This window comes from Myxocyprinus asiaticus, chromosome 2 (genome assembly GCF_019703515.2).
Source record: "Myxocyprinus asiaticus isolate MX2 ecotype Aquarium Trade chromosome 2, UBuf_Myxa_2, whole genome shotgun sequence".
NCBI lineage: Eukaryota > Metazoa > Chordata > Actinopteri > Cypriniformes > Catostomidae > Myxocyprinus > Myxocyprinus asiaticus.
In genome coordinates, this window is record NC_059345.1 from 41,787,297 (window position 1) to 41,811,882 (window position 24,586).

The window sequence follows — 24,586 nt, forward strand, 5'->3', positions numbered from 1 at the left end:
AAAAAGTCATTTTTGATCAAATCTAGACAGGCCCCATTTCCAGCAGCCATCACTCCAACACCTTATCCTTGAGTAATCATGCTAAATTGCTAATTTGGTACTAGAAAATCACTTTCCATTATATCAAACACTGCTGAAAGCTATTTGGTTTGTTAAATTAATCTTAACATTGTCTTTGTGTTTGTTTTTGAGTTGCCACAGTATGCAATAGACTGGCATGTCTTAAGGTCAATATTAGGTCAAAAATGGCAAAAAAGAAACAGAAACTCGTCAGTCAATCATTGTTTTGAGGAATGAAGTCTATACAATGCTTGAAATTACCAAAAAACTGAAGATTTCATACAATGGTGTTCACTACAGTCTTCAAAGACAAAGGATGAATGGCTCTAACAAGGACAGAAAGAGATGTGGAAGGACCAGATGTACAACTAAACAAGAGGATAAGTACATCAGAGTCTCTAGTTTGAGAAATAGACGCCTCACATGTCCTCAGCTGACAGCTTCATTGAATTCTACCCGCTCAACACCAGTTTCATGTACAACAGTAAAGAGAAGACTCAGGGGTGCAGGCCTTATGGGAAGAATTGCAAAGAAAAAGCCACTTTTGAAACAGAAAAACAAAAAGAAAATGTTAGAGTGGGCAAAGAAACACAGACATTGGACAACAGATAATTGGAAAAGAGTGTTATGGATCTTAATCCCATTGAGCTTTTGTGGGATCAGCTAGACTGTAAGGTGCGTGAGAAGTGCCAGACAAGACAGCCACATCTATGGCAAGTGATACAGGAAGTGTGGGGTGAAATGTCACCTGAGTATCTGGACAAACTGACAGCTAGAATGCCAAGGATCTGCAAAGCTGTCATTGCTGCACGTGGAGGATTTTTTGATGAGAACACTTTGAATTTTTTTTTTCAAACTGTAATAATAATTTTTCACGTTAGTAATGTCCTGACTATACATTGTGATCAGTTGAATGCCACTTTGATGAATAAAAGTACCAATTTTTTTCCATAAGAGCAAAATCTGTACATTATTCCAAACTTCTGGCCGCCAGTGGAACTGGCTCATTAGGAATCAAATGAAACTTGAAGATGCTAAAAATTGTGTCTGACCATGTACCTGTGTGTGTGTGTGTGTGTGTGTGTGTGTGTGTGTGTGTGTGTGTGTCAGTCTTCTCCTTTGTAGCCTGTCCACAATAGGACTGATATTTATTTTTGAGATGTGATTCTCGCTCCCAGGCTTTGCTTGCTGAGGCCATGACACCGCGTATTTACTCTGCCTGCGACCCATTCTATGCCCGTTTCTATGACAACATATGAGTTTCTCTGTTTTGACAGGAAAAGGGAAACAAGTCGGAACACTGGATTGGATAATAGTCCCCATAGTCAAGCTTCAGGAAAATATATGTATGTATTGAGATGTTTCTTGCAAGCTTTACCGACATGCAAATGAACGTCATCATCCCTGAGCCATACAACAGTTCTGGGTAGACATCAGACTCTAATTTAGGCTACTAGAAGCACACTGCATGCCATCTTGGGTATTTTAGTGTGTTTATCACTTTAACTACATACCAAATAATTAGCGCCTCTTTCCCCTTAATTTTTTTCTAAATGTATTTCTAACTCTTTTAAATATTTTCTTGGCTTTAAACCTCATGCGAGAAGGTTGTTTGTGTTCTTGACAAACCCCAGATTAGTTCGGAAGCCTTTCTCAAAGGTCTTATTTGTTAGACACCTCATGCTAACAAGAAAAAGATGGAGACACTGTAGGAAGAGAGATAAAAAGAAAATGAAACACACCCACAAACTTCAAAAGTACTGAAGTCCCTTCCTCAAGTCGTAGATCCTGTTCTTTTTTTCTTTTTGATGGGCTTCTAACATATTAGTCAGAATGACACATCAATGGCCCTTGTGTGTGTGTGTGTGTGTGTGTGTGTGTGTGTGTGTGTGTGTTGATATACAGTGATTCATGTCCCCTGTGTGTTCTGTGCTCTGTTTTGTGTCTCTAACACTGCTCTTGGTGTAGCAGACTTAAGGAGAAGGTAACGACTACTGTTCATAGTAAACCTTTACTGATGTTGGAGTTAATAGTTCATGGAGGTTAAATCGTAGTGCACAGGAAAAATGCACCAAGTGATTGTAACTAGGGATGAGAATCGTAAGAAATATAATGATTTCGATTCCTTAACTGTTTTATTAACAGTTATTACTGTTGAGGAAGAAATATTTGGAGAGAAGAAATGCTATTTTTACTGAATTTACTGCCCTCAGCAGTCTGTTGCCAAATGATGAGATTATTTTAGATTTCAACAGAGCAGATATAACACATAAGAAATACAATTAATACAATTGTCGCAAAACTTCAAGGTGTGTGAGACTTTTTAATGACTTTTCAAAGAGATAAATTAAATCCAATAATTGTCCCTAAATTTATATACAGTACATATAATTCCACTGATTAAAAAAAAATTCATAATGTGTATCTTTAACTACAAAATGTTCATATGAACAACCAGTCGGTAACTGCTCTGCATGATTTAAGTCACAGGAGTACACTGGTTGTGCTGTAGATTCAAATGAATCAACTTAGGAGTTTGTTTAGGAATCGTACTACACCGGTCGCTCTGTGTGTTTCGCACTGTAGATTTTAAAGAACCAGCCTGAGTCATTTGTGGAGGAAGTCAGACTACACTAAATGCATTGGGCCTCATCCATGAAACATGAACAGAATTTTTTTTTGTTTAAATCATTCGTAAAGCCATTCTGACGTAAATTCTCGGATTCATGAAAGTTTTCGTTAGTTGGTTACATTAGTTGGTACGAACAAAATGTACACATGCTCCCGACCACGTTTAAATTGTGCGTAAGACATCCAAATGTTTTGTTTTCTGCTGCCATGACTACATTTTGATAGAAGAGAACTTAAGTAATGAAACAATTTACTAATAGTTAAATGAGCGAAATTAACCTTAAAAAAAATAGGCTTTTTCTTTTTAAACCATGGCCTAAACTTATTTAGAAAAGTTTCTTTGCTGCTTGCATTTCTTTTTTCAAAGTATAGTTTTTTTCCAAACTCTGCTTATCATTTTTCCAGCAGAAGATCTTGACATGGGCTGAAATTTTGTGGAAAGACGCAGTTTGCATTTGATTTTATCGGAATAATTAATGCCCTCTAACGTGATTGGTTAAACAGTTTTTTATTTTATTTTATTTTATATGAACTATAATTTAGGTTTCATAATTGAATAGGCATCAGTAAATCATGTTCAGTTGATAACATAAGGTTAATGCTAATACTGTTAAACCCATAAATAAACACATCGTGGGCAGGTGTGTACACAATACAATGGGGAAAAAATAGAAAAAGCCCACACACTGTTGTATTGCTTGCAAATCTGTAATATCTTACAGCATTTCTTTGAAGATTCTTCCAGTTGCAAGTATATCACTGTTACTGTCATGATTTGCCCGAGAAGTTTCACAAATAAACTGAACCAGAGAAGGTTAATGGTGGTGGTCATCATCCTCCCAGCGTGAACAGAATTATTGTTTTTTTTACAATAAAGCTTCATGTCAAATCAGTTTTATTGACTAATAACTGTTTGATTCACAAAAGAGCCTCTGATGACAGCAAAAACATGCGATGACAGTAAGTCCTCACTTTCTTTGAGATGCTGTTGTGCTTGTGAATGCACTTCATTCATTAAAATGATTTCAATACTGTTCTGCATTAACAGCATTTACTAGCGAGTCTGGTGCCTTCTGTATATGGCATTTTCCTGGGTGTGGATATTGATAATTGTAAATGTACGTGCATCCCCCCCCCATTTACAAATGTTTGGAATTCACTAACATAAACATGTTTTACTAACAAATCTGGGGGGTATGAAGCATTCGTGAATCCAGCAGAAAGTTTTCAGGAAGGTCCATTTTCCATGCAGATTACTCCGAATTTACTCACATATTTACAAAAGTCTCATGAATGATTCCCATTATGTTTCGCACTAAATTGATTCAGTTGAAGTGCAGCGCTATTCAATGGCAGCATTGAATGAAACACTGTCAGAATATTTTACTATGATGTTCCACTCACATCTGCAGAAAAAGCACGTTCGGGAATCACTAACGGAACCGAAAGTCATGAAATTCATACAGTTCAGGTATTCCGTTTTTTTCAAATAAGAAACTATTCTCGTTTCTCAACTAGGGCTGGCCGATATATGTCGAATATTCATGATTTTGATTTGGCTGGCGATTTAAAATTAAGTAATATCGTAAATATCACAATGATTTTAATGTGCTATTTATTTGGCCTCTATGTTTAATAAAGAGCTCATCAGTAGACTAATTTCTAGATCCTTCAGGGCTGCACAGTTAATCAAAATAACATCCAAATTGCAATATGGTCATACAGTATGTGATTATTAAACCGCAAAAAGCTGTGATTTTAATTAAATGAGTACATGGTCTGTGTGCGCTTCGGAGTAAACGGGTGATGTGCTGTTCTGTCTGCACATTGTGAAAAGAAGTGCTGCAGGTTCACATATTTGCACGATTTCAAACATTACATTATGTTACTGCTACAAGTTATTATATTATGATTTGAAAACGACACAGGATCACAGAAAAGGAGACAACAGCATTTCACCAGATTTGTAAAGAGGAACATTAAACTGTCAAATACACACTGACATTGCAGTGAACATTCAGTGTTCTGCCAAAATAGCTCCAGGTGAATTTAATACGATTGTATAAAATGAATGAAATCCTGTTTATATCTTAATTACATTATAACAATCATAATTCAGTATTAAATCATATTCGACTGGGATCCAAAAAAATAAATGAGTGAAGCTGTAGTTTCTGCACACTCTGTTCATTCATAAAAATTTTGTAGTAGAAATATATGGAGGTAAATAATGCTTTTTATTAGACTACTATGTATTATTGTACATATATGGGTGCATATAAATAAAAAAGATTAAATATCATTCTTCCTTGTTTTCATTTAGTGAAAATTGGCTACAATGGCTGTTTAGATGAAATGGTGGTTTCTCTAATTAAAAAACACTTCAAAGCCATTCAAGAGCAAATACATAATTAGCAAGATATACTGTATATCTAATAATATCAATAGGCTGAAAAATATAGAGAAAATTTTTGTAGTCATATCGCCCAGCTCTATTTCCAACCTTAACTGACCTTATTCACAGCACTGCCATCTTTGATTTGTAATGGGAATGACAACGAGGCTGTGAGGGACAGACTTACCATCTCTTCAATGGCACGAATGATATAAAGCTGTAAAAAGCTCCTAGATCACATGTGAATTTCCATAACTAATGTTGTCTGGAGTTATTTGTCAACTAAATGTTCTTGGAAAGATGCTTTTTCAAAGTTTTGCCTGCGGAAGGATCCAAAAACACTTTAAACTGCAGTACAGCCCATTGATGATATCCCTCACAGCCTTGTTGTCATTCCTGTCAAAAATCAAAGGTGGTGCTGCTGCGAATAAGGTCTGTTTTGTGGATTTCAGTTGCTAGACCAGATACATTTTAGGACTTTTGTTTGTTCAATTTAGTGGCACTGAAAGCTCTTCCCAAAGACTGACTTTTTATCTGGTCCCTTTGAATTTATCTTTTTCTTTTTGTTCTCATTTGTTTTCCATCTTTTTCTGTCTTCTTCCTGGAGCTTGACAGGGGACTATACCTTGATACCATTTAAAAGATTGCATGTCTTTTCAAGCAAAAGCATGGACATGTGCTTTTTACACAGACAATAATATAGAAAATTATACTTGTGTGACCCTGACTATGCCGTAATGAGGATGTGTAAGGTCGCTCTCTCAGGGTGACTCAGACTAACAAAGTATGCATGAATGCAACAATATCTAAATACATCAAAATCTGTATCTCTTTCTTTGTCTCTCACACTCTCACTAACACACACTCACACACATATTTCTTGGAAGTCAACCTAGGATTAGCAGCAGTCTGATTAGCGCATACTGCTGTGTTTGTGTGTGTGTGTGTGTGTGTGTGTGTGTGTGTGTGTGAGAGAGAGGGAGAGATTGTGTGCATGAAAGACTAGATGCTGAATATTTTAGAGTTGCTATATTAAGCAGTGTTCACTTTTAGCTGGGCAAGAGTAGAACAGCTCATCCCATCTCTGGCGTCCCTGCCACATCTCTCTCCATCTTAGATACCAGAACAGCTGCTGTTCACTTTGCAGTTCACAGTTTTCTTGCTTGTATATTTGTTTTCTTGCGTTGTCCTGCTTTAAACTAATTTGAAGGGTGGCTCTGATTACTTTGCATCTACAGGAGTGTCATTGCTGCTTCCTAAAGTTATCTTAAATCCTCTAATATTGTTCAAGATTGTTTGTATATTTTTCAGTAATACTTTCGAACATGGATGCAATAACACACATTCATTGACAACACATCTAGAAATCCATTGAGAGGAGTCTGTTGGAGGTAGATGTTGTTCATCAGAAAGTCACTTGGAGGTGCTCTAGATTCTCTTAATATCAAAAGTGCTTTAAAATACTTCATACGAAGTGCCTTAAGGACCAAGACTGAGACAGTCATTTAAAAAGGAACCAGAGACTGTAGATGTTAGAAAATCATTCATGGGTTGAAAGAAGAGACAGTTGGTCAGTATGTACATAGGCAGCTATAATTTTGAGACAATATTGCCCCCCAAAAAGTTAGTTAAATTTGACAAAAATCTTCCTTTTGAGGACATTTGGGAACATCCTCATTTGAAAAGTTGATCATAAAACAAATAATTTTGTTTTTTAATTCTAAAGAGGCTCAAAGTTTTCTTGTAAGGGTTATGATGTGAGTCAGAGCAAGTCTATAACAACTGAAAAACAATAGATGTCTATAGTACATCCCCATTTAGATAGCGAAGTAACTCATCACAGTCATGCAGTTTACAAACACTTGCAGTCACCAACATCTTTATCTGTGTTCTCGGGGCACAAGTAAATCAAGAATGGAGTTAAACGGCACACATCAAGTACTTACTGACCCGGAAAATACTCAAATGAAACTCCTAATAGTCTCCAGATGAGCCTCTGGACTTAATCTCAGACAGTAGCAGCCACCTTTTTCATTTTACCCACAAACTTCGACCGGACATGGCAATAACTGTTTATATAAGTATGAGTGTGAATGAATGAGAGAGGGAGGAGGGGGGTCAATCCGTTAGTTTCTTTGTGTGTCTGGCTGACCTATTGTTGTGTGTGTGCATTTATGTAGCGAGGGGGGGCCTTGACGTTGAGTCAGTGTTATAGGGAAGTCCTGGGGCTTGCAGAGCTAAATTTCCAATTAGAGCCTCATTTACACCTGCTGATCTGTGCGTGTGTGCTTCTGAATCACTCTTGGGAACAGGCAGGAGAAAACTTGAGAACACTAAAGAGATTATCTGTTGTTTTCAGGGCATTAAGTCTCGTGTGCTGGAGACGTTTGTCATGCTCTTTCTGTTGGCTCTCCTCATCCTGGGCATCGTATGGGTGGCGTCTGCTCTTATTGACAATGATGCTGCCAGCATGGAATCACTCTACGGTATCAATCTTAACCCTGCTCTTGTTGCTGTGGATACATGTGTGCGAATTATGTATCAGTTATGTATGCCTTTGTGTTTTACTGTGCTTGTCTTGTTCTCTCGTTTCTAGATTTATGGGAATTCTATCTGCCATACCTCTACTCCTGCATCTCTCTGATGGGTGGCCTGTTGTTGCTCAGTGAGTTCATGGGAAGCTATGTCATTTAGCACTGGGTGATATATTGAATATTCACATTGGTTTTGCTGGCGTTATAAAATCTAGTGATATTGTGAATGTAAGGATGATTTGAGTGGACTTTTTATAGTCAAGTTTTCTAAAGACTGTGTCATCTGACTAGTTTCACAGTCGATCCTTGTCTCGCAACTCGTAAATATGAGAGCGTTTAGACAGAGATGTTTCAGTAGCATCTCTGATTTAAACTTCATTAGCAAACACAGCATTAGAGTCCATGTCAAAGAATCGTTCAAAACTCTTAACCCTCCTGTTGTCTTAGGGTCAGTTATAAATACCGCATCACTTTTGGTACTGGAACCAAACATTGTGACTTTGTCAAGACCATCAAAACAAACAAAATAAATAATAAAATTAGTTTTTGTATATAATTGTTTAAGAAAAATAACAATTAAAAACCAATTGTTCCTTCTATTGTCAATTTCGACATGTATGGAAAGAACCAGTTGTGACCTTTAACCTTCAGACTTTCTGGATGTTTTACAGTTTTAAATTGTTCTGAGTAAATCTATGAATCAAATTTAACCAAAAAATATTTCAAATTATCTCAAATTAGCCCCATACTTTCTTTCTTCCCCGCCTGCTTCACTGAGCACTGCATCTTTTCCATAAATCGGAATTCCATAAATCCTCTCAAACAACATTTGTGCACACATGTCTACAAACACGTACAAGTATTTTTTATTACATTAACTGGTAATATGTTAGTAAATAGGTTTACTAACATGATTTTAGATGATTCATTTGTGAAATAGGCATGTACTAAAATTGTAACACTTAAATGTACACTTTTGATTTTCTACAAGCAGAATAAATCAGAAATTGTTGTAATAGTTGAGATATTATAAAATGCCAAAAGTGACTGAAATAAATGGAAATTGAGACATTCTACGCCAATGTTGGCTAAGTTTTTTTTTTTATTCTTAAAAAATTATGTAACTATATTAATATAAATGTTTTTTATATATATATATATATATATATATATATATATATATATATATATATATATATATATATATATATATATATATATATATAAATTATTTTTTTTTGGAATGGTTTTCAATATGGGTCAAAATGACCCGAAGGACAAAAAGAGGGTGCAGTTTCTTAAGACAGAGTTAATGCAAAGTTTTTCTAGCTTCATCACTCTAAAATGTCTGCATAAGTTGGTTTATATATGAAAATGATTAAATATCATTCATTCTTGTGTTATAGAAAAATGCCTATTTTAGCTTAATTTTACTGTATTTTACTTGCAAATGCTTGCAAATACATAAAATAAATATTATATTGATTATCGCCCAGTCCTACTGTCAATCAAAATGCATTTTTACTTTTGCTCTTACTAGTACAGTACTTACATATTGTATAAACTTAAACATCTCCATGTTCAAAGGTTGCATTCATACTCTTGCCATAGAAAAAACGAAAGTGCATATGAGTATGTGGTTTAAAGCAGCTCCTTGTCTCATTTCATCAGTGTGTACTCCAGTGGGACTGTCACGCATGTTCACAGTGATGGGCCAGTTACTAGTCAAACCCACAGTAAGTACAATTTATGTGTGTGTGTGTGTGTGTGTGTTTTCTTACAAACTGTAGATGCATTTGTTAAAGACCCATCCTATCATTCTCATTCTGCCTTTCTGTATAGATTTTAGAGGATCTGGATGAGCAGATTTATTGTATTCAGCTGCAGGAAGAGGCCCTGGAGCGCAGACTCAATGGTGGGTTTGTTTGTTTTTTCTATGATGAACAGATACATCATAAAACTTTTTTCCCCCTGCTGAATAACAGCAGTTTATTTGACTCTGTAAATTCTAGCATTTATTGTGCTGTATTTGTAGTAGCAGACTCTTTTATCCAAAGTTACTTTTAAAGGACACTTATTACAGCTACAATCACCCTGGTTCAACCCGGGGATAAATGCATTGCTCGGAGCACAATGTTGATGGCTCAGGGCTTGCTCTGCTGGGCTTTAAGCAGCATTGAAAACTTACTTTATGATGCCATTCCATATTATACATGCATAGTAAAAAAGAGAGAAATGAAAAATATTTTAAATGTAGAATAAATCCAACAGTAAAAAGTGAAAGACTAAATCCAATGTTCACATATATTAACAATATTCTACACATACCTTTACTTTCAGTAGCTGATCCAACATTGCACATGACTAGCATGACAAACAGTTGTTATAACAGCACTGTACAGCAATATTACAGCAATATGCTAAATATAACTGTTAAATAAAGATTATTTTCAGCCTTCACATTATATCACTGTAATGAGTCTTTTCACTGCCACAAATAAAGGGGTGACAAAATCAGAATGGGGGTCCACTGTCTTGAATACCTCACTCAAAAGAGCTTGATAAACCCCTGCTTACATTTGTGTGCTACTTTTGCTGGCTTTCATTTCCATACATAAAAATCCCCACAATGCAGGAAGTGTTCAGTCTTAAAGCCAAACTAGACTTCTGCTTCAACTCAAGCACGCAGCAAAGTGTACAGATGCCAGTCAACTTACAACATGTGCTTTTCTTTTGAATTCACGGAGGTAAGCTAGATCATCTTAAATGATAGTACCCAGTTTCCCAAATCCCATGGATGACTTTCAATAGCCTCACATTTAGTTGTTTGGTTCTGTAGCGTTAGCACCAAAGGCCGATATGCTTTGAACACCTGATAAAATAATTGTAATCTGTTTTAACGATTTTTTTATGATTGTCGTTTGATGTGAGCGGCAGTGGCAGTCACTGTGATTGGGTGACAAAAGGCCGCTAGGGATGCGGAATGCGATTTTGGCAAAGCTTAAGAACTTTGCATTATAGGAAGATCTCGCTCAGGCATTAAGGAGAGAGACTATTTACCTTATCAGGAATTTAAAGAATTTTCTTTCTTTCACACCGTAAATGCAAAACCAAGGTGAAGTGGCTTAAATGGGGGAACGAGAGTTCAGAGAAAACTGTCTGCTTTGCTTTACTCTCTTATCTATGTTCTATCTAAAAATTATACAACTGGCTGCAGTTTAATTTAGATGATGCATGCTTAAATGCACTATTGCAGACCTTTCATATTGGCTAAAAAATAAGTGTGTTATTAATGAAAAACCTATTGCACAGGTGCACTTTTTGATCTGATCTGATCTGCACTGTAACTTGACCAGCAGAGTTAAGTGCAACTGTACAGTCCTGAAATTGAGGCCATTAATAAGGATTAAAGTGTTAATAACTATAAATTCACTCCATTTTGGTGTTCTTTTGTGTGTTTATTTGTTGAAATATTATATTCTGAGTACATTCCTGTCATTTTGTCTTTTAACTTGTATGAAGTACAACATGGGAGTTTTATGTCTTTAGTTGCATTTGTGTGCATACTAGTGTGGGTGCAGGCATATTTTTGTTTGTCCTCTGTCTTGGCTCTTGCTATGCTTTTCTCTGTTGCCCAGATGCGCAGTGGCAGGGTGACCTTGCAAAAATTCTCCCTGCTAGTGTATGGCTCTCTGCTTTGCATAATTACCACTGACGTAATGCAGAACCGGTTTAATTTTCTTTAGAAAAGAATGATATCATCCTCTCTCGGTCTGCCAGCTTCACCTTTACTGAAAAGCTACTGAGCATCACCTTTATCACCTTAATTGAAGGGCTGTACGCAAGCTATTTATTTATTCCAATTAGGGCTAGGTGACATGGCATAAATATAAAATCTCGATTTGTTTTTCAAACTTAAGAATGTTTCAAGATTCATGTTGATTTTACTTGCACTTAACTAATAAGTAACTTCAACATGATTCAAATAGCAGGGTCTTCTTTACAGTAGAGTAGGCAACCTGGTTAGAGAAAGTTCAGTTCTTTATAGAAAACATAGGTGTGCAAGAAAAACGCACAAAAAAATAAAACAAAGTGCACCACACAGGAATTTGTAAACATAGTGTAAATGTAAAATAAATGAAAATCAGTTGAAATGAAAATGAAATTCTTAGTCAATGTAGGTAGTAATTTTCACAGACATGAAAATGGTGAAAGGAAGAAAAAAAAAAGCACTGTTAAACCTGTGGACTTCAATCTCTGAGATGGTATCAATTAAGGCTGCATGTGCACGATTGAAGATTTAAATCACAACATAGCTTGTGCAATTTACTAAACTTAAAATAGCTGCATTTTAAAATCTGACAGTCTGCATTCACCACTTCAGTAAGCACTGTGTGAGTGTGCGGTGCTATGTGTTGTATACTGTGAGCATCACAGCAATATGAACTGATAAATGATTATCATTACAATTTAACTTGCAAATTTTGTCAAAATGAACATTTCCCAAATGTAGATGCAATACTCTTGAAACACATCACAGATCAAAGCAATAATTTGCGATCTATCTGAATCATCATGGTAAAGGAGCGGTGGATTAGGGCTGGGCAATATATAAAAAATATTTTGGCGATAATCGGCTTAAAAAATATCACAATATTCGATTACATCGTCAACCCCCCTGCCGAGGCTTAGTGAATTTTTTTGCTTTATTGATTTTTGCTTTAAAATGTAATTAATTTATTGAAACACGAAAAACATAAGACATTTCTAAATTCAAATTGCACTTTAAACGAAAAAGCAATAAAATAACGAAGTGATCAAAAAAATCTTATTTAACCACCTTATTTAAACATTTACTGTCTCCAGTGGCTCCATTTGCCAACATGCAAGCATCCATCAATGACAACAGGTGGAAAATTACTAATAGCCTACAGATTGAGAACGAAAGACAATTATAAATGTAAAGATAATAATAATCATAATAAATAAGCCTAATAAATTCCATTGTGTTCCCAAAATAATACTGGCAAATGTGTGTTCTTATCGAATTTGTGTTTGTATTGCGCTTTGGTAATACAGTTAATGCTGCCTAAAGAAAAGAAAATAAAACTCAGTTTTAGGTTCAAGGTGAACGTGTCTTGTATTACTTTGATTTAATCACTTTCGTCTTTGTTTCTTTAATACAGAGATATGTTTATTACTGAATCTGCAGAGTTGGGTTCACAATGCATGCTAACCGCATGGAAATAAAGTAAACTAAACTCGCAGCACCTCCTGAGATGATCGGAGATAATTTGCAGCATTCTCATAGACGACATTATTCTTGCAAACCATTTTCAGACAAATGAAACAGAGAAAAAAAAGAATGAAAACTCTTTACATGCACTTGTTCCACATGACCGGCTTGTGCTGCACACCTCTGAACAAACAGCGAATCAGACACGAGCATTGACGGCTTTTCTTTTGTCTGTTCTTAAAAATATAATAAACTGTTACTTCAAGCTCGTGTCTTTGTGACTAACAGCATTTCCAATGCGCTCCAAGTCCTTGTGGTGGCATAGTGACTCGCCTCAATCCGGGTGGCAGAGGATGAATCTCAGTTGCCTCCGCGTCTGAGACCATCAATCCGCGCATCTTATCACGTGGCTTGTTGCGCACGTTACGACGGAGACATAGCGCATGTTGAGGCTTAGCGCTATTCTCCACGGCATCCACGCACAACTCACCACGTGCCCCATCGAGACCGCGTTATAGTGACCACGAGGAGGTTACCCCCATGTGACTCTACCCTCCCTAGCAACCGGGCCAATTTGGTTGCTTAGGAGACCTGGCTGGAGTCACTCAGCACGCCCTGGATTCGAACTCGCGACTCCAGGGGTGGTTGTCAGCGTCTTTACTCGCTGAGCTACCCAGGCCCCCACACTGGCCACTGTTTAATATATTTGCAGACTTCCCAGATCCATGGTTTTGCCATTTCCCAATTTTGTCGAATACGTTCGCAATTGGAATCTTTGTAAGACATCGTCGATATACGATTACATCGTCTTATCACCCAGCCCTACGGTGGATGTTTGATTCTCCCATTTATAACCTATCGATATGATTTGATATGAAGTGCCTGTAACAGTCACGTCCTTAAATCTTTATTATGGGTATTTACAGAAAAGAAATGGGATCCATTTTGTTCATCAACGTGCACAACGCAGAAGCCAGTTATGGTCTGATTAATCCGCTGTGTTCATATGTGCAGCTGATCAAGCGGCATCAAGCCAAGTGCTATTTCCTCTTACTTATACAGCCTTTGGTGGATCTACAACTTATCTAACTATAGCATTTGCTAATATTTTATGCAAAACCTTGATTCCTCAATTTAAAAATAAAATAAAAATCTTATCAATACATCATTTCGAATTAATTGATCAAATCGGAAACAAATTGCCCAGCCCTAATTCAAAAACCCTGTTAAAATGAAGACAGATGCAGTCTTGACAGATTTTTATTATTGCGTTTATAATTAATTTAAAAATATTATTTTTATGGATGTCATATGCGGTATCACAGAAGACATTGTGAAAGAAAGTTTGATGAATTGTGGAAGTTTATTGCATAAAACATGTGCGACAAAACAATACTTATCCAGGTCTCGCTTTCTTCTTTACACTCACCTTATGTTAGTCCTTCAGGGCAGACTTGAGCCATATTTGGCAGAACATTCTGGTCCTGATCAGCTATTAGTGACATTTCCTGTCGCATTGTTCCCACAGTTTGGTTGGAGGGTACAGATTTTCCCTAAACATCACCGGTATAGACAAGTACACGGTTAGGAACACACCTGCTATGTGTTTTTTTTTTTTTTTTTTTTTTTTTTTTAATCCATTTGTTTATGAACTTGAACCTCTACCAGACAGGGCGTGGTACAATCATCATAATAATAATCACGTTTTGATCAAAGTGATTGACTTCTCAGCCCCATGTCGGTGGAAAGATGAAAGATTGTGTTTTTATTGCACGCCAGTAACGGTGTAACACTGAACTAATTGCTGCTGATCTGCCTGTGTGTGTCCCCCGAGGCTGTGCAAACCAATCCTCTGCTTTGAGGAGCAAACGAACCACTAAAATAGGCACAAAAAACCCTGAATGAAACAGATAAATAAGAGCTAAATGAAACAGAAGTCTGTGGTTTTCCTGGAGAACCCCTCTCTGGTTTTGCCCTCTCAATCTCACCTCCTGACACACACACACACACACACACACAGTCAAAGTTGTTAAGAAACCTCAGTCCCCTCTTCCTTCAGAACCAGTTACAGCATGCACACCTCTGGCCTAGACTTTGCACTAGAATATCCAACTACTGTGATATTCTTGTTGTTTGGTGCGTAGAAGGATTTTATAATGGTTGGAATTGTTGTGATTATATGTACAGGAAATGGCTTAGGAAAGCAGAATTAAAGGTTTAATAGAAATGTCCCTTTCACATACAATATGGCTCAGTTGCGCTGACAGAACATTATGGAGGGCATTGAGCTCACTCTTAAGGCCCTGATATACAGTACTGTGCAAAAGTCTTAGGCACATAAGATGTGCTTTTGTGCATCTTATGTGCCACAAAAGCATTTGTCTTAAGATGGTTATTTATATCTTCAGCTTTAGTTTGTCTCTGAACAGCATGTCTGTCTGAGATTACATAAAGAGACAGAAGCAACTGAGACAGCCTAAATAGATAGAAGAACTGTGGTAAATTCTCCAAAAAGCTTGGAACATCCTATCTGCCAACAACCATGAAAAACTGTCCAGGTGTACCTAGGAGAATTGGTGCTGTTTTAAAGGCAAAGGTGGTCACACTGAATATTGATTTAGTTTTTTATGTTTACTAGACTTTGTATGATGTTAATTGATAAATGAAAACTATTTATTTCATTATTTTTGAAGACATCCTCACTATGAAACATTTTTCACAAGTGCCTAAAACTTTTGCACAGTACTGTACTTCCAGCGAGAAGTTTTTTGCCTTCCTCGTTCAGGAATAATAAAAACAAGTTTGAAACCAAGCAACGGTATACTGTTTGCGAACATTGAGACACGCGACACTGTTGTGGGATTTAAATATGAGGGTGCTCAACATGCTAATGTGACTTTAAAATGTGTTATCAATGACTTTATGCCTCATTCTATATGTAGAATTCACATGAGGCAAGTAAAAGAATCTGTTTTAACCACTCGATGATTTAAAGTAATATATATATATTGTCTTGTTTACATTCTGAATTCATGGAGCTATTGAGCTAACACACTATGCACGGTCATAATATGCTCTAATTACACACTGTTATGGGCACTTGAGAGTATTTTATTAGATATGATTCCTTTTGTGGGCCAATTAAACCAAAAAATCCCATGACATGGTCTTGGAAAATGTCTCTACACGAACAGTTGTACAGATGTAGGTAAATTTGCACCAGTTTGCTAATAACTGCACACCGCTGTGGTCATGTTGACTAGGGCTATGTCTCGTTTGGAAGGATGCATCCTCCGGAGGTCGCATTTGTCGGCCGCATACGTCATTGAGGCTGTCTCGTTTCAGAAAAGTGAGTAGGACACTTCGAATGCAGCCTTCGAATGCGACCTCCTTTCACGGGAATTCAGAGGATGCATGAGGTGTATCCTCCGTGGGCACTCACAACCCACAATTCTTTGCTTCAACGGCAATGTCTAAAAAAAATAACACCAATTTGCCCGTAAATATGATGTTCAAACGCAAGTAATGTTAATTCCCAAGTTGAAGTACCTCAGTAGATGGGTGCAGAGTATATAATATGTATAATTATATTAATATATAATTAAAATAATGTATTAGACTAAAAGTACACATGTAAAATCTATTTTCTTTTCTCTTTATATCATTATAACTCTCCTAAAATGTACCTCATGCATTCCCTTCCAGAGGGACATTGTTCCCTTCTCACTCAAAGCGCTCGCGCTTGTTAAAGAGTGCCGTGCTGTCATAGCAACCGTGATACGTTCCGTTTCCATTCGTCCTACGAAGGCCGTCTCGTTTAAATGAGACTTGTTTAAAGGAGGACGCTCAGTATACTGCAGCCTTCAAAGGATGCGACCTCCAGAGGACGCATCCTTCCAAACGAGACACAGCCTAGGGGTGCACCGATCGGAATCGGCCGATATTCGTCTTAAATCCGTGATCGGCCGATTTTGCCTAGATTTAGGGCCGATCTTTTTTGCAGCGCAAGGAATCACACATACACTGCTCCTCTATTGAATGAGCGCTTGCTGACAGTGTGGCCTCTGGATAGTGAGTTGTTGGCAATTCTAAGCATTCACGAATTTAAACTTTCAGACAAGCTGTAATTCACATTCACATGAATATGCCGGTTTGTTTTTAAAAATGTGTAAGAATTACACGTGTATGAATATTAAGTTGCCTTTTTTCTAGAGACATTACGGTAGTAATTCTGACTCATTGCACAGTGAGCAGGAAGTGGATAAACAGGCTGCTAACAGGTATAAAAATGAGTTAAACAACAAATAAACATGGAAATACATGACGTGAGTCACGACAATCAGATGTTGTGTTGAGCTACAGAGACTGTTTGAACGATCATGAGCACTTTTAGCTTCACTCCCTTCAACGTGTGCTCTCTGTGTCAATCAAACATGCGCACTCTCCAGGTGCTCTCAATATCTCAACATCAGTCACTCATCCCAGTGCTATTCTCTGAGGATCCCAATTTAAATCAGATTAATATTAGTCACAATACCACTAATCACAGATGTAACTGTTTAAACTTCAATAACGGCACCGCGACTTCACGCATTTGCTTAATTAGTGATTTGTATTACAACAAGATGCCAAAGACAGTAAACAAATCATAGATATTAATGATTTCTGGAGCAGTTTTAGAGCTTGTAATGGATATATTTTTCTTATTTTTGAAAGTATCTCTGCTGTGTGTGGTGCTCTCATGGTTTTTACTGGTTGCCAGTATGTCATATTTGATATTGACAACAGAACTATTCATAACCGTTTTCAATACAAATAAATGTTAGCAATTCGCAATGTAATTTTAATGTAATTTTGGTAATGCTTTATAAAAAGGTTTCTTTAACATTAGTTAATGCATTAGGTATCATGAATAAACAATGAACAATATTTTTTTACAGCATTTATTAATCATAATGTTACTTAATAAAAATACAGTTGTTCATTGTTAATGTTAGTTCATAGTGCATTAATGTTACTAATACAACTTTTGATTTTAAAATGTATTAGTATATGTTGTAACTAACATTAAGTTAATTAGCTCATGTTAACTACAGTAATGTTGATATATAATATTAACAAATTGAACCTTTTTGTAAAGTGTTACTGTAATTTTACTGTGTGGGGGATAAACATAACTGCAGCATATAACTTGCAAAAGTGTGGCAAAGGACACTTTGGTATCGGCCAGTCTTATTGTTAAAAAAATAGGAGATCGTATCGGCCTCAAATTTCCTGAATGGTGCACCACTAGTGCTTAATATGCAGTTATTGCCTCTAATTTCACATAGCTACAGATATTTTTTCATTTAATGCCAGTTCGAATCAGCCCATTTGCTTGTAAAAAATCGGCAATCGGAATCGGCCATGAAAAATCATGATCGGTGCATCCCTAATGTTGACTGATCTTAACTGACTAAACAACATAAACAAAATTAGCTGTTGGCCTCAAGGTAGTTGGAGGTCCAGGTAACACCAACTGATGATGTGGACCAGTGGCAGTAAGAGGGTGTTTAGCAGCCGGGAAGACGTTTACCTAAAAGTTTGCCCTGGCGAGCTGTTATGAATCACCGAAACGAACGCAAAAGCACCTTTTTGGCCAGATTTAGTTCTAAATGATTTCACACCCATTCGTTCTTCGATTTCGTAGGAAATACATCGGGACTTTTACTCCTCAGCTACCCAGATCTTAAACTGGGTAGCTGAGGACCTTCAGTCTGTGTTGAAGTGTGGCAAGCTGGCAGAAAGTGGTTTTACTTGCATCTAGTTCTTTTTAAATCAGTGAATGCTATGAATGTGTTTTTCTTTCTTGACAGACTTTCTGACAGATTGTGATTTGTTAAGTAGGAACTTGAGGAAGAGTAAAGATAACAACATTCAAACCACTGATTTATGTTCACATCACTGATGTTTCACAGTGTTTGGCTCTTAATAAGCCAAGGTAAACAGATTTAAAGTATCATTCTTTGTTTCAATTCCTCACTGTCTCTGTCTTTCTTTACCGTTCCTTCTGTCCTTCATTCAGGTATAACATCCAACTTTTATTTCCATGGAAACTCTCAGCATCTCTACAAAGAGCTGGACATGATTCGCAATCAGAGGAACAAACTTGGTGAGAAATGTTTTTAACGTCATTTAATTAAACTAAATTAAACGGTGCTGCTGAACCTATGCAGACTTTCAATTTCAGATATGTGAAGGCTGCAATGTCAACTCTTCATAATACTGTTGAATTTTAAAGTGTGTGCATATTTGAATGTGGATAGTTTTCACAGAGTCATTTGGAGTGTGGACAAATAGGGTATGGCTGTATCATTTTCTATGTCAGCTTGTGTTTTGGGGTATTATAAATGATTCCAGAGAGACGAGCAGTTGGAAGGAGAGGAGGCCACAAAGGCACTTAGTATATTGGAGTGTGATGCAAACTTTATTGTGGCTGTCTCTCCAAGTGAGGTCATTAATTTAGAGGCAGCATGGTGCATATGCAGGGAACCCTGCCAACCTCAGCCAGAGCAAAATCGGAGAGAGAAAAGAGAAGAGTAGAGGACAAAGCAGCACAGGAATGACGAACACTGAGATGGAGAATGGAAAAAAGAAAGGATCTTCTGGGCCCAGTTCATGAGTGTAGCAGGAAAAGCCCTGATGTTTGAGTTTCTCAGTCACTGTTAGAGAAGCTTCTGAACTATATATATGCTTGCATGGATGTAGATTTAATTGATACTTTATTGAGCTCAGAAAAAAACTGGTAGTTCAGTTATGACAACTATATAAATTTAAGGTGTTACAATGGATATTACAAGTTGGTAGGCTTGGTCTTAGTGGACTAGATCTTCTTACGCTGCTGCTGCTGCTGCATCAATCTACACTCCATACCCCATAATGACAAAGCAAAAAACAGATTTTTGATAAAAAGAAAAAACTGAAATATCACATTGACATATGCTATGCTATGACACTTGAAATTTAGCTCAAGTGCATCCCATTTCTCTGGATCATCTTTGAAATGTTTCTACGCTTTGAGTGGAGTCCACCAGTGGCAAATTAAATTGATTGGACGTGATTTGGAAAGGCACACACCTGTCTATATAAGGTCTCGCAGCTGAAAATGCATATCAGAGCAAAAATCAAGCCATGAGGTCAAAGGAACTGCCTGCAGGGCTCAGAGACAGGATTGTGTCAAGGTACAGATCTGGGGAAGGCTACAAAAAAATTTCAGCTGCATTGAAGGTTTTCAAGAGCACAGTGGCCTCCATTATTCTTAAATGAAAGAGGTTTGGAACAACCAGGACTCTTCCTAGTGCTGGCTGCCCAGCCAAACTGAGCAATCGGGGGAGAAGGGCCTCGGTAAGAGAGGTGACCAAGAACCTGATGGTCAGTCTGGTTGAGCTCCAGAGATCATGTGTGGAGATGGGAGAAACTTGCAGTAGGACAGCCATCACTGCAACACTTCACTTATCTGGGCTTTATGGCAGAGTGGCCAGATGGAAGCCTCTCCTCAGTGCAAAACACGCAAAAAAAGACTCTCAGACTGTGAGAAACAAGATTCTCTGGTCTGATGAAACGAAAATTGAACTATTTGGCCTCAATTCCAAGCGTCATGTCTGGAGGAAACCAGGCACTGCTCATCACCTGCGCAATACTATCCCAATGGTGAAGCATGGTGGTGATAGCATCATGCTGTGGGGGTGTTTTTCAGTGGCAGGGACTGGGGGACTGGTCAGGGTTGAAGAAAAGCTGCATGCAGCAATATACAGAGATATCCTTAATGAAAACCTGGTCCAGAGCGCTCAGGACCTCAGACTGGGCCAAAGGTTCACCTTCCAACAGGACAATGACCCTAAGCACACAGCCAAGACAATGCAAGAGTGGCTTAGGGAGAACTCTGTGAATGTCCTTGAGTGGCCCAGCCAGAGACCGGACTTGAACCCAATCGAACATCTCTGGAGACACCTGAAAATGGCTGTCCACTGACGGTCCCCATTCAACCTGACAAAGCTTGAGAGGGTCTGCAGAGAAGAATGGCAGAAAATCCCCAAATCCAGGTGTGCAAAGCTTGTCGCATCATAACCAAAAAGGCTTGAGGCTGTAATCGCTGCCAAAGGTGCTTTAACTAAGTACTGAGTTAAGGGTCTGAATACTTATGCCAGTGTGATATTTCAGTTTTGTCTTTTTAATACATTTGCAAAGTTATCAAAAATCTAAGTTTTGCTTTGTCATTATGGGGTATGGAGTGTAGATTGGTGTGAATTATTTTTTTTAAAGCATTTTAGCATAAGGCTGCAACATAACAAAATGTGAAAAAATGAAGGGGTCTGAATAATTCTGAATGCACTGTATGTTTTTGCAGTGGTTGATCATTATAACCAATCAGAGACATGTCCATTGCCTGCTTCTTTGTATGATTTATTCAAAATTTGTTTTTTTATGTTTCTGAGAGGGCCAAAGTGAAGTTGACCGTTTAGGTAACTAGTCTTGATTTACTTATATAAAGCAGTAATAAAGTCATTCAGGAACACAGTTCTCAGCTTGTTTTGGAAGCATAACCAACATAAAAAATACAGCATGCAGTTGATTCACCCCAAATAAGTATTTTAATATGAATTCTATTAACCGCAATTACAATATCAAGGGAATTAATTGACAATTATGATTATTGCCATAATCGTGCAGCCCTAGTGTTGAGCTTGTAAGACATGCTGCTGCTGCACATACATACAGTCCCCTTAAAGCAGATCTAGACAGGTGGTGCTGGGAAGGAAGAGGGTTTCAGAGAGAGAACTTGTTATGCAGTGCAGAGGTTTGCACGGGCCTTAAAATGAATCCTGTACCCGAGAACGTGTGACCCGACCCGACCCTACTCTACCAGATCGGTCAGATTTTAAACCCAAGCCCAAACCCAAAATCACTCACTCTTTTTATAATTTCTTCTCCAAGCAAGTATTGTTGCAGTAGGCTGTGTTTTACGTAAGCATCGTAAGCAACATTCGTGACAGTATAGTAACAGTAAACATACACAGTTTTAACAGGGTGGCCCCTCAGTACACTTAAACAACAGGGGGAAAGAAAATAGTTTATCAAGTGCTGAAACTTTACTTGGAATCAAGTGAAACAGTATAAAGGCTCAGACATATTTCATACTAAATCAAAGAACGAATGGGTATGACATAATTTAGAACAAAATCTTACCAAAAAGGTGTTTTTGCGTTCGTTTCGGTGGTTCGTAACAGCTCGCCTGGGCGAACTTTTAGGAAAACTTCTAACCAGCTGCTAAACACTGGTTGCTGCCATTGGTCCACATCATTGGTAGGTGTGACCTGAAGCTCCACCTACTACTTTGTTTACATTTTTTGTCAGTATTCAACTTGAACACACCGGCCTGCAAGACCATATCGTGCAAAACCTTTTTTTTTTTTTTTACAAAAAAAAAGGTATAAAAATACTCTCAAGTGCCCATTTACTTATGTGCCATCTGTAGCGAAAGCCATTCACATATCTGTCTATAGTAAGACATGCCTATCATCATTCTTTTGTCCTTATTCTGAGCATTAACACTTTAATACACTCATCTTTGCAGTTGTATCAATGTCATAATAAATTATAATAACAGAGTTTAACAGCACATATTATGGTCGCGTATAGCATGTTTGTGCATAAACGCCATGAATTCGGAATCTAAACAAGACAAATTAACATTTTTAAACAGCTTCTTTTACTGATCTAGTGTGAATTCTAGTCATAAAATGAGGCATAAAGTATTTGATAACACATTTTAATGTCACATTAGTTAAGGCTTTACTGAGCATCTTCATATTTAAATGCTCCTTTAAATGCCTCCCACAGCAGTGTGGCGGGTGTCTGTATGTTCGCAAACAGTATACCGTTGCTCGGCTGTTCAGAACTTCTTTTTATCTCTGAACGAAAAATTTATAAGAACTTCTCTGGAAGTAAATCGGGGCCTTAACAGTCACATGAAGTCCTCTTTGCACCCTGAACTTCTTCAGAACAAATTAAACAGACCAGGGATGTCTCATTTTTAAAAACTTGAAGTTCTTTTTATCTTGACACAGTCTAAAAAATGCGGCAGTCCTGAACGAGACACTAAAGAAACCGCAAGATGCAAGGAGTGCAATGGTCAAAGACCAGCCAGCGTGTATTTACAAAAGAAAACAAATGGTTGCACTCTTCTCCAAACGACAGAAGGTAGTGCAGAGAAAATAAGAGCTAATCCAGGCTAATACCGGGCTGCAGTGAAACCAGATTACCTGCAAACAACTTTGGCAGTTTAAATGTTAGACAAAAAAAAGAGTATGCAAGTTAATTGGCTAACAGATTACATGTCAAAGGACCTGTCAGCTTGGGCCATGTAGAGTTTCACGACTGAACTTAGAATCATTTATTATTTCAACAAATAATTTAATGCAAAGCAATAAATGATCATAAAACCTGAAATGAGTTCTTATATGACCGGTGTCCTTATTTTATAGTTTTGCTAAACAAAAGACTAAGGTTTGGAAGTTCTCCTCCATTAATCACAGATTTTTCTACTCCCTATAGTTAATTGTTTTTCTGTCAGCCTGCTGAGAGGAGTTGACTAATTAAAGGGATTAGGTGTCATTTAAAGCTGTTGTAAAAATGCACATTAAACACTTCCACAGTCAGTCAGACCGACAGACAGACAGACATACTGTATGTGTGCTACAATCCTTTCTCTCACCTTCTGTCCCAGAAAGGAGAAAGAAAGCCTCAGCCTGGGAGAAGAATCTCCTTTACCCCATAGTGATGCTGATCCTGCTTGCTGGAACGGTACGTATATTTATTTACATTTCAAGTCAGGTGTTTTGCCTTGTGGTACATGTTTTAATGGTATCATTATAACCATTAGGATGACATTTTTACTAGCCATGTAGCAAAATGAGTTACAGTTTCCTTTCTGTTGGTTTCAAACAATTGTTGGACTAAAAACAGACATTTACACACAACACAAATCACATCAGCCTATTTTCTAAATTGGTTCACCCGAATTTAATCTTTTCAATGTAACATGTAAAAAGCATGTGTGCTACTAACCAGGCCACACCTCTGATGTGTCCCAAATTATTTATAGGTCTGCAAGGGCATTAAATTGAAGCCCATACCTGAAACTTTGTGATCCAATCCAACCGGTACCATCAAATTTTAAACTCGAAATTGCACAGTGTCTAAAAAAATGTGGCGGTCCTTCAAGAGACATTGAAAATACAGCGAGATGAGGTCAAAGACGACGTCCAGCTTATTTTTACATGGAAAAACAGTTGAAAAACTTTGCAGAGCAAATGCATGCAAAAACAGTGTGAACAGTCCCTTACTTATCTGCTCGTGCGTGTCTGTGAGTGAGAGCTCAGGGGAAACCGAGTTGCTCCAGAAGCGTCCGTCTGACACAGGTGTACATTGACGGATCCTAAGACAAGCCCTTATAATAAATCTTAGACTGATTGACGAATTCAGTTGCAAAATGGATTGCTGTGAACTGTAGGGCAATGATAGGCTTATGTTCAGTAATATGGAAATAAACAATATATTGCATTCTAAAGCCACTTTTTTTTATTGTCTTTTTTTAATGCTTCACTTGTGTGCTTAAATAATGTAGTACATTAACATTTTCTGAATTATTATTTTATTTATATATATATATACTGTGTGTGTGTGTGTGTG

At 37.4% G+C, this 24,586-nt stretch overlaps 1 protein-coding gene across 3 annotated transcripts in view; it reads left to right on the forward strand.

Annotated features, from left to right (window-relative positions):
- The window catches only part of LOC127451802 (limb region 1 protein homolog), a 67,631-nt gene that overhangs the window by 18,564 nt on the left and 24,481 nt on the right, over window positions 1-24,586 (forward strand). For all 3 annotated transcript variants that reach the window (XM_051716762.1, XM_051716770.1, XM_051716751.1), the window contains 6 exons: window positions 7,446-7,572; window positions 7,683-7,751; window positions 9,292-9,356; window positions 9,463-9,535; window positions 18,921-19,007; window positions 23,622-23,698. In XM_051716762.1, the coding sequence (XP_051572722.1) occupies window positions 7,446-7,572; window positions 7,683-7,751; window positions 9,292-9,356; window positions 9,463-9,535; window positions 18,921-19,007; window positions 23,622-23,698 (498 nt within the window). The remainder of the gene's footprint in view (window positions 1-7,445; window positions 7,573-7,682; window positions 7,752-9,291; window positions 9,357-9,462; window positions 9,536-18,920; window positions 19,008-23,621; window positions 23,699-24,586) is intronic.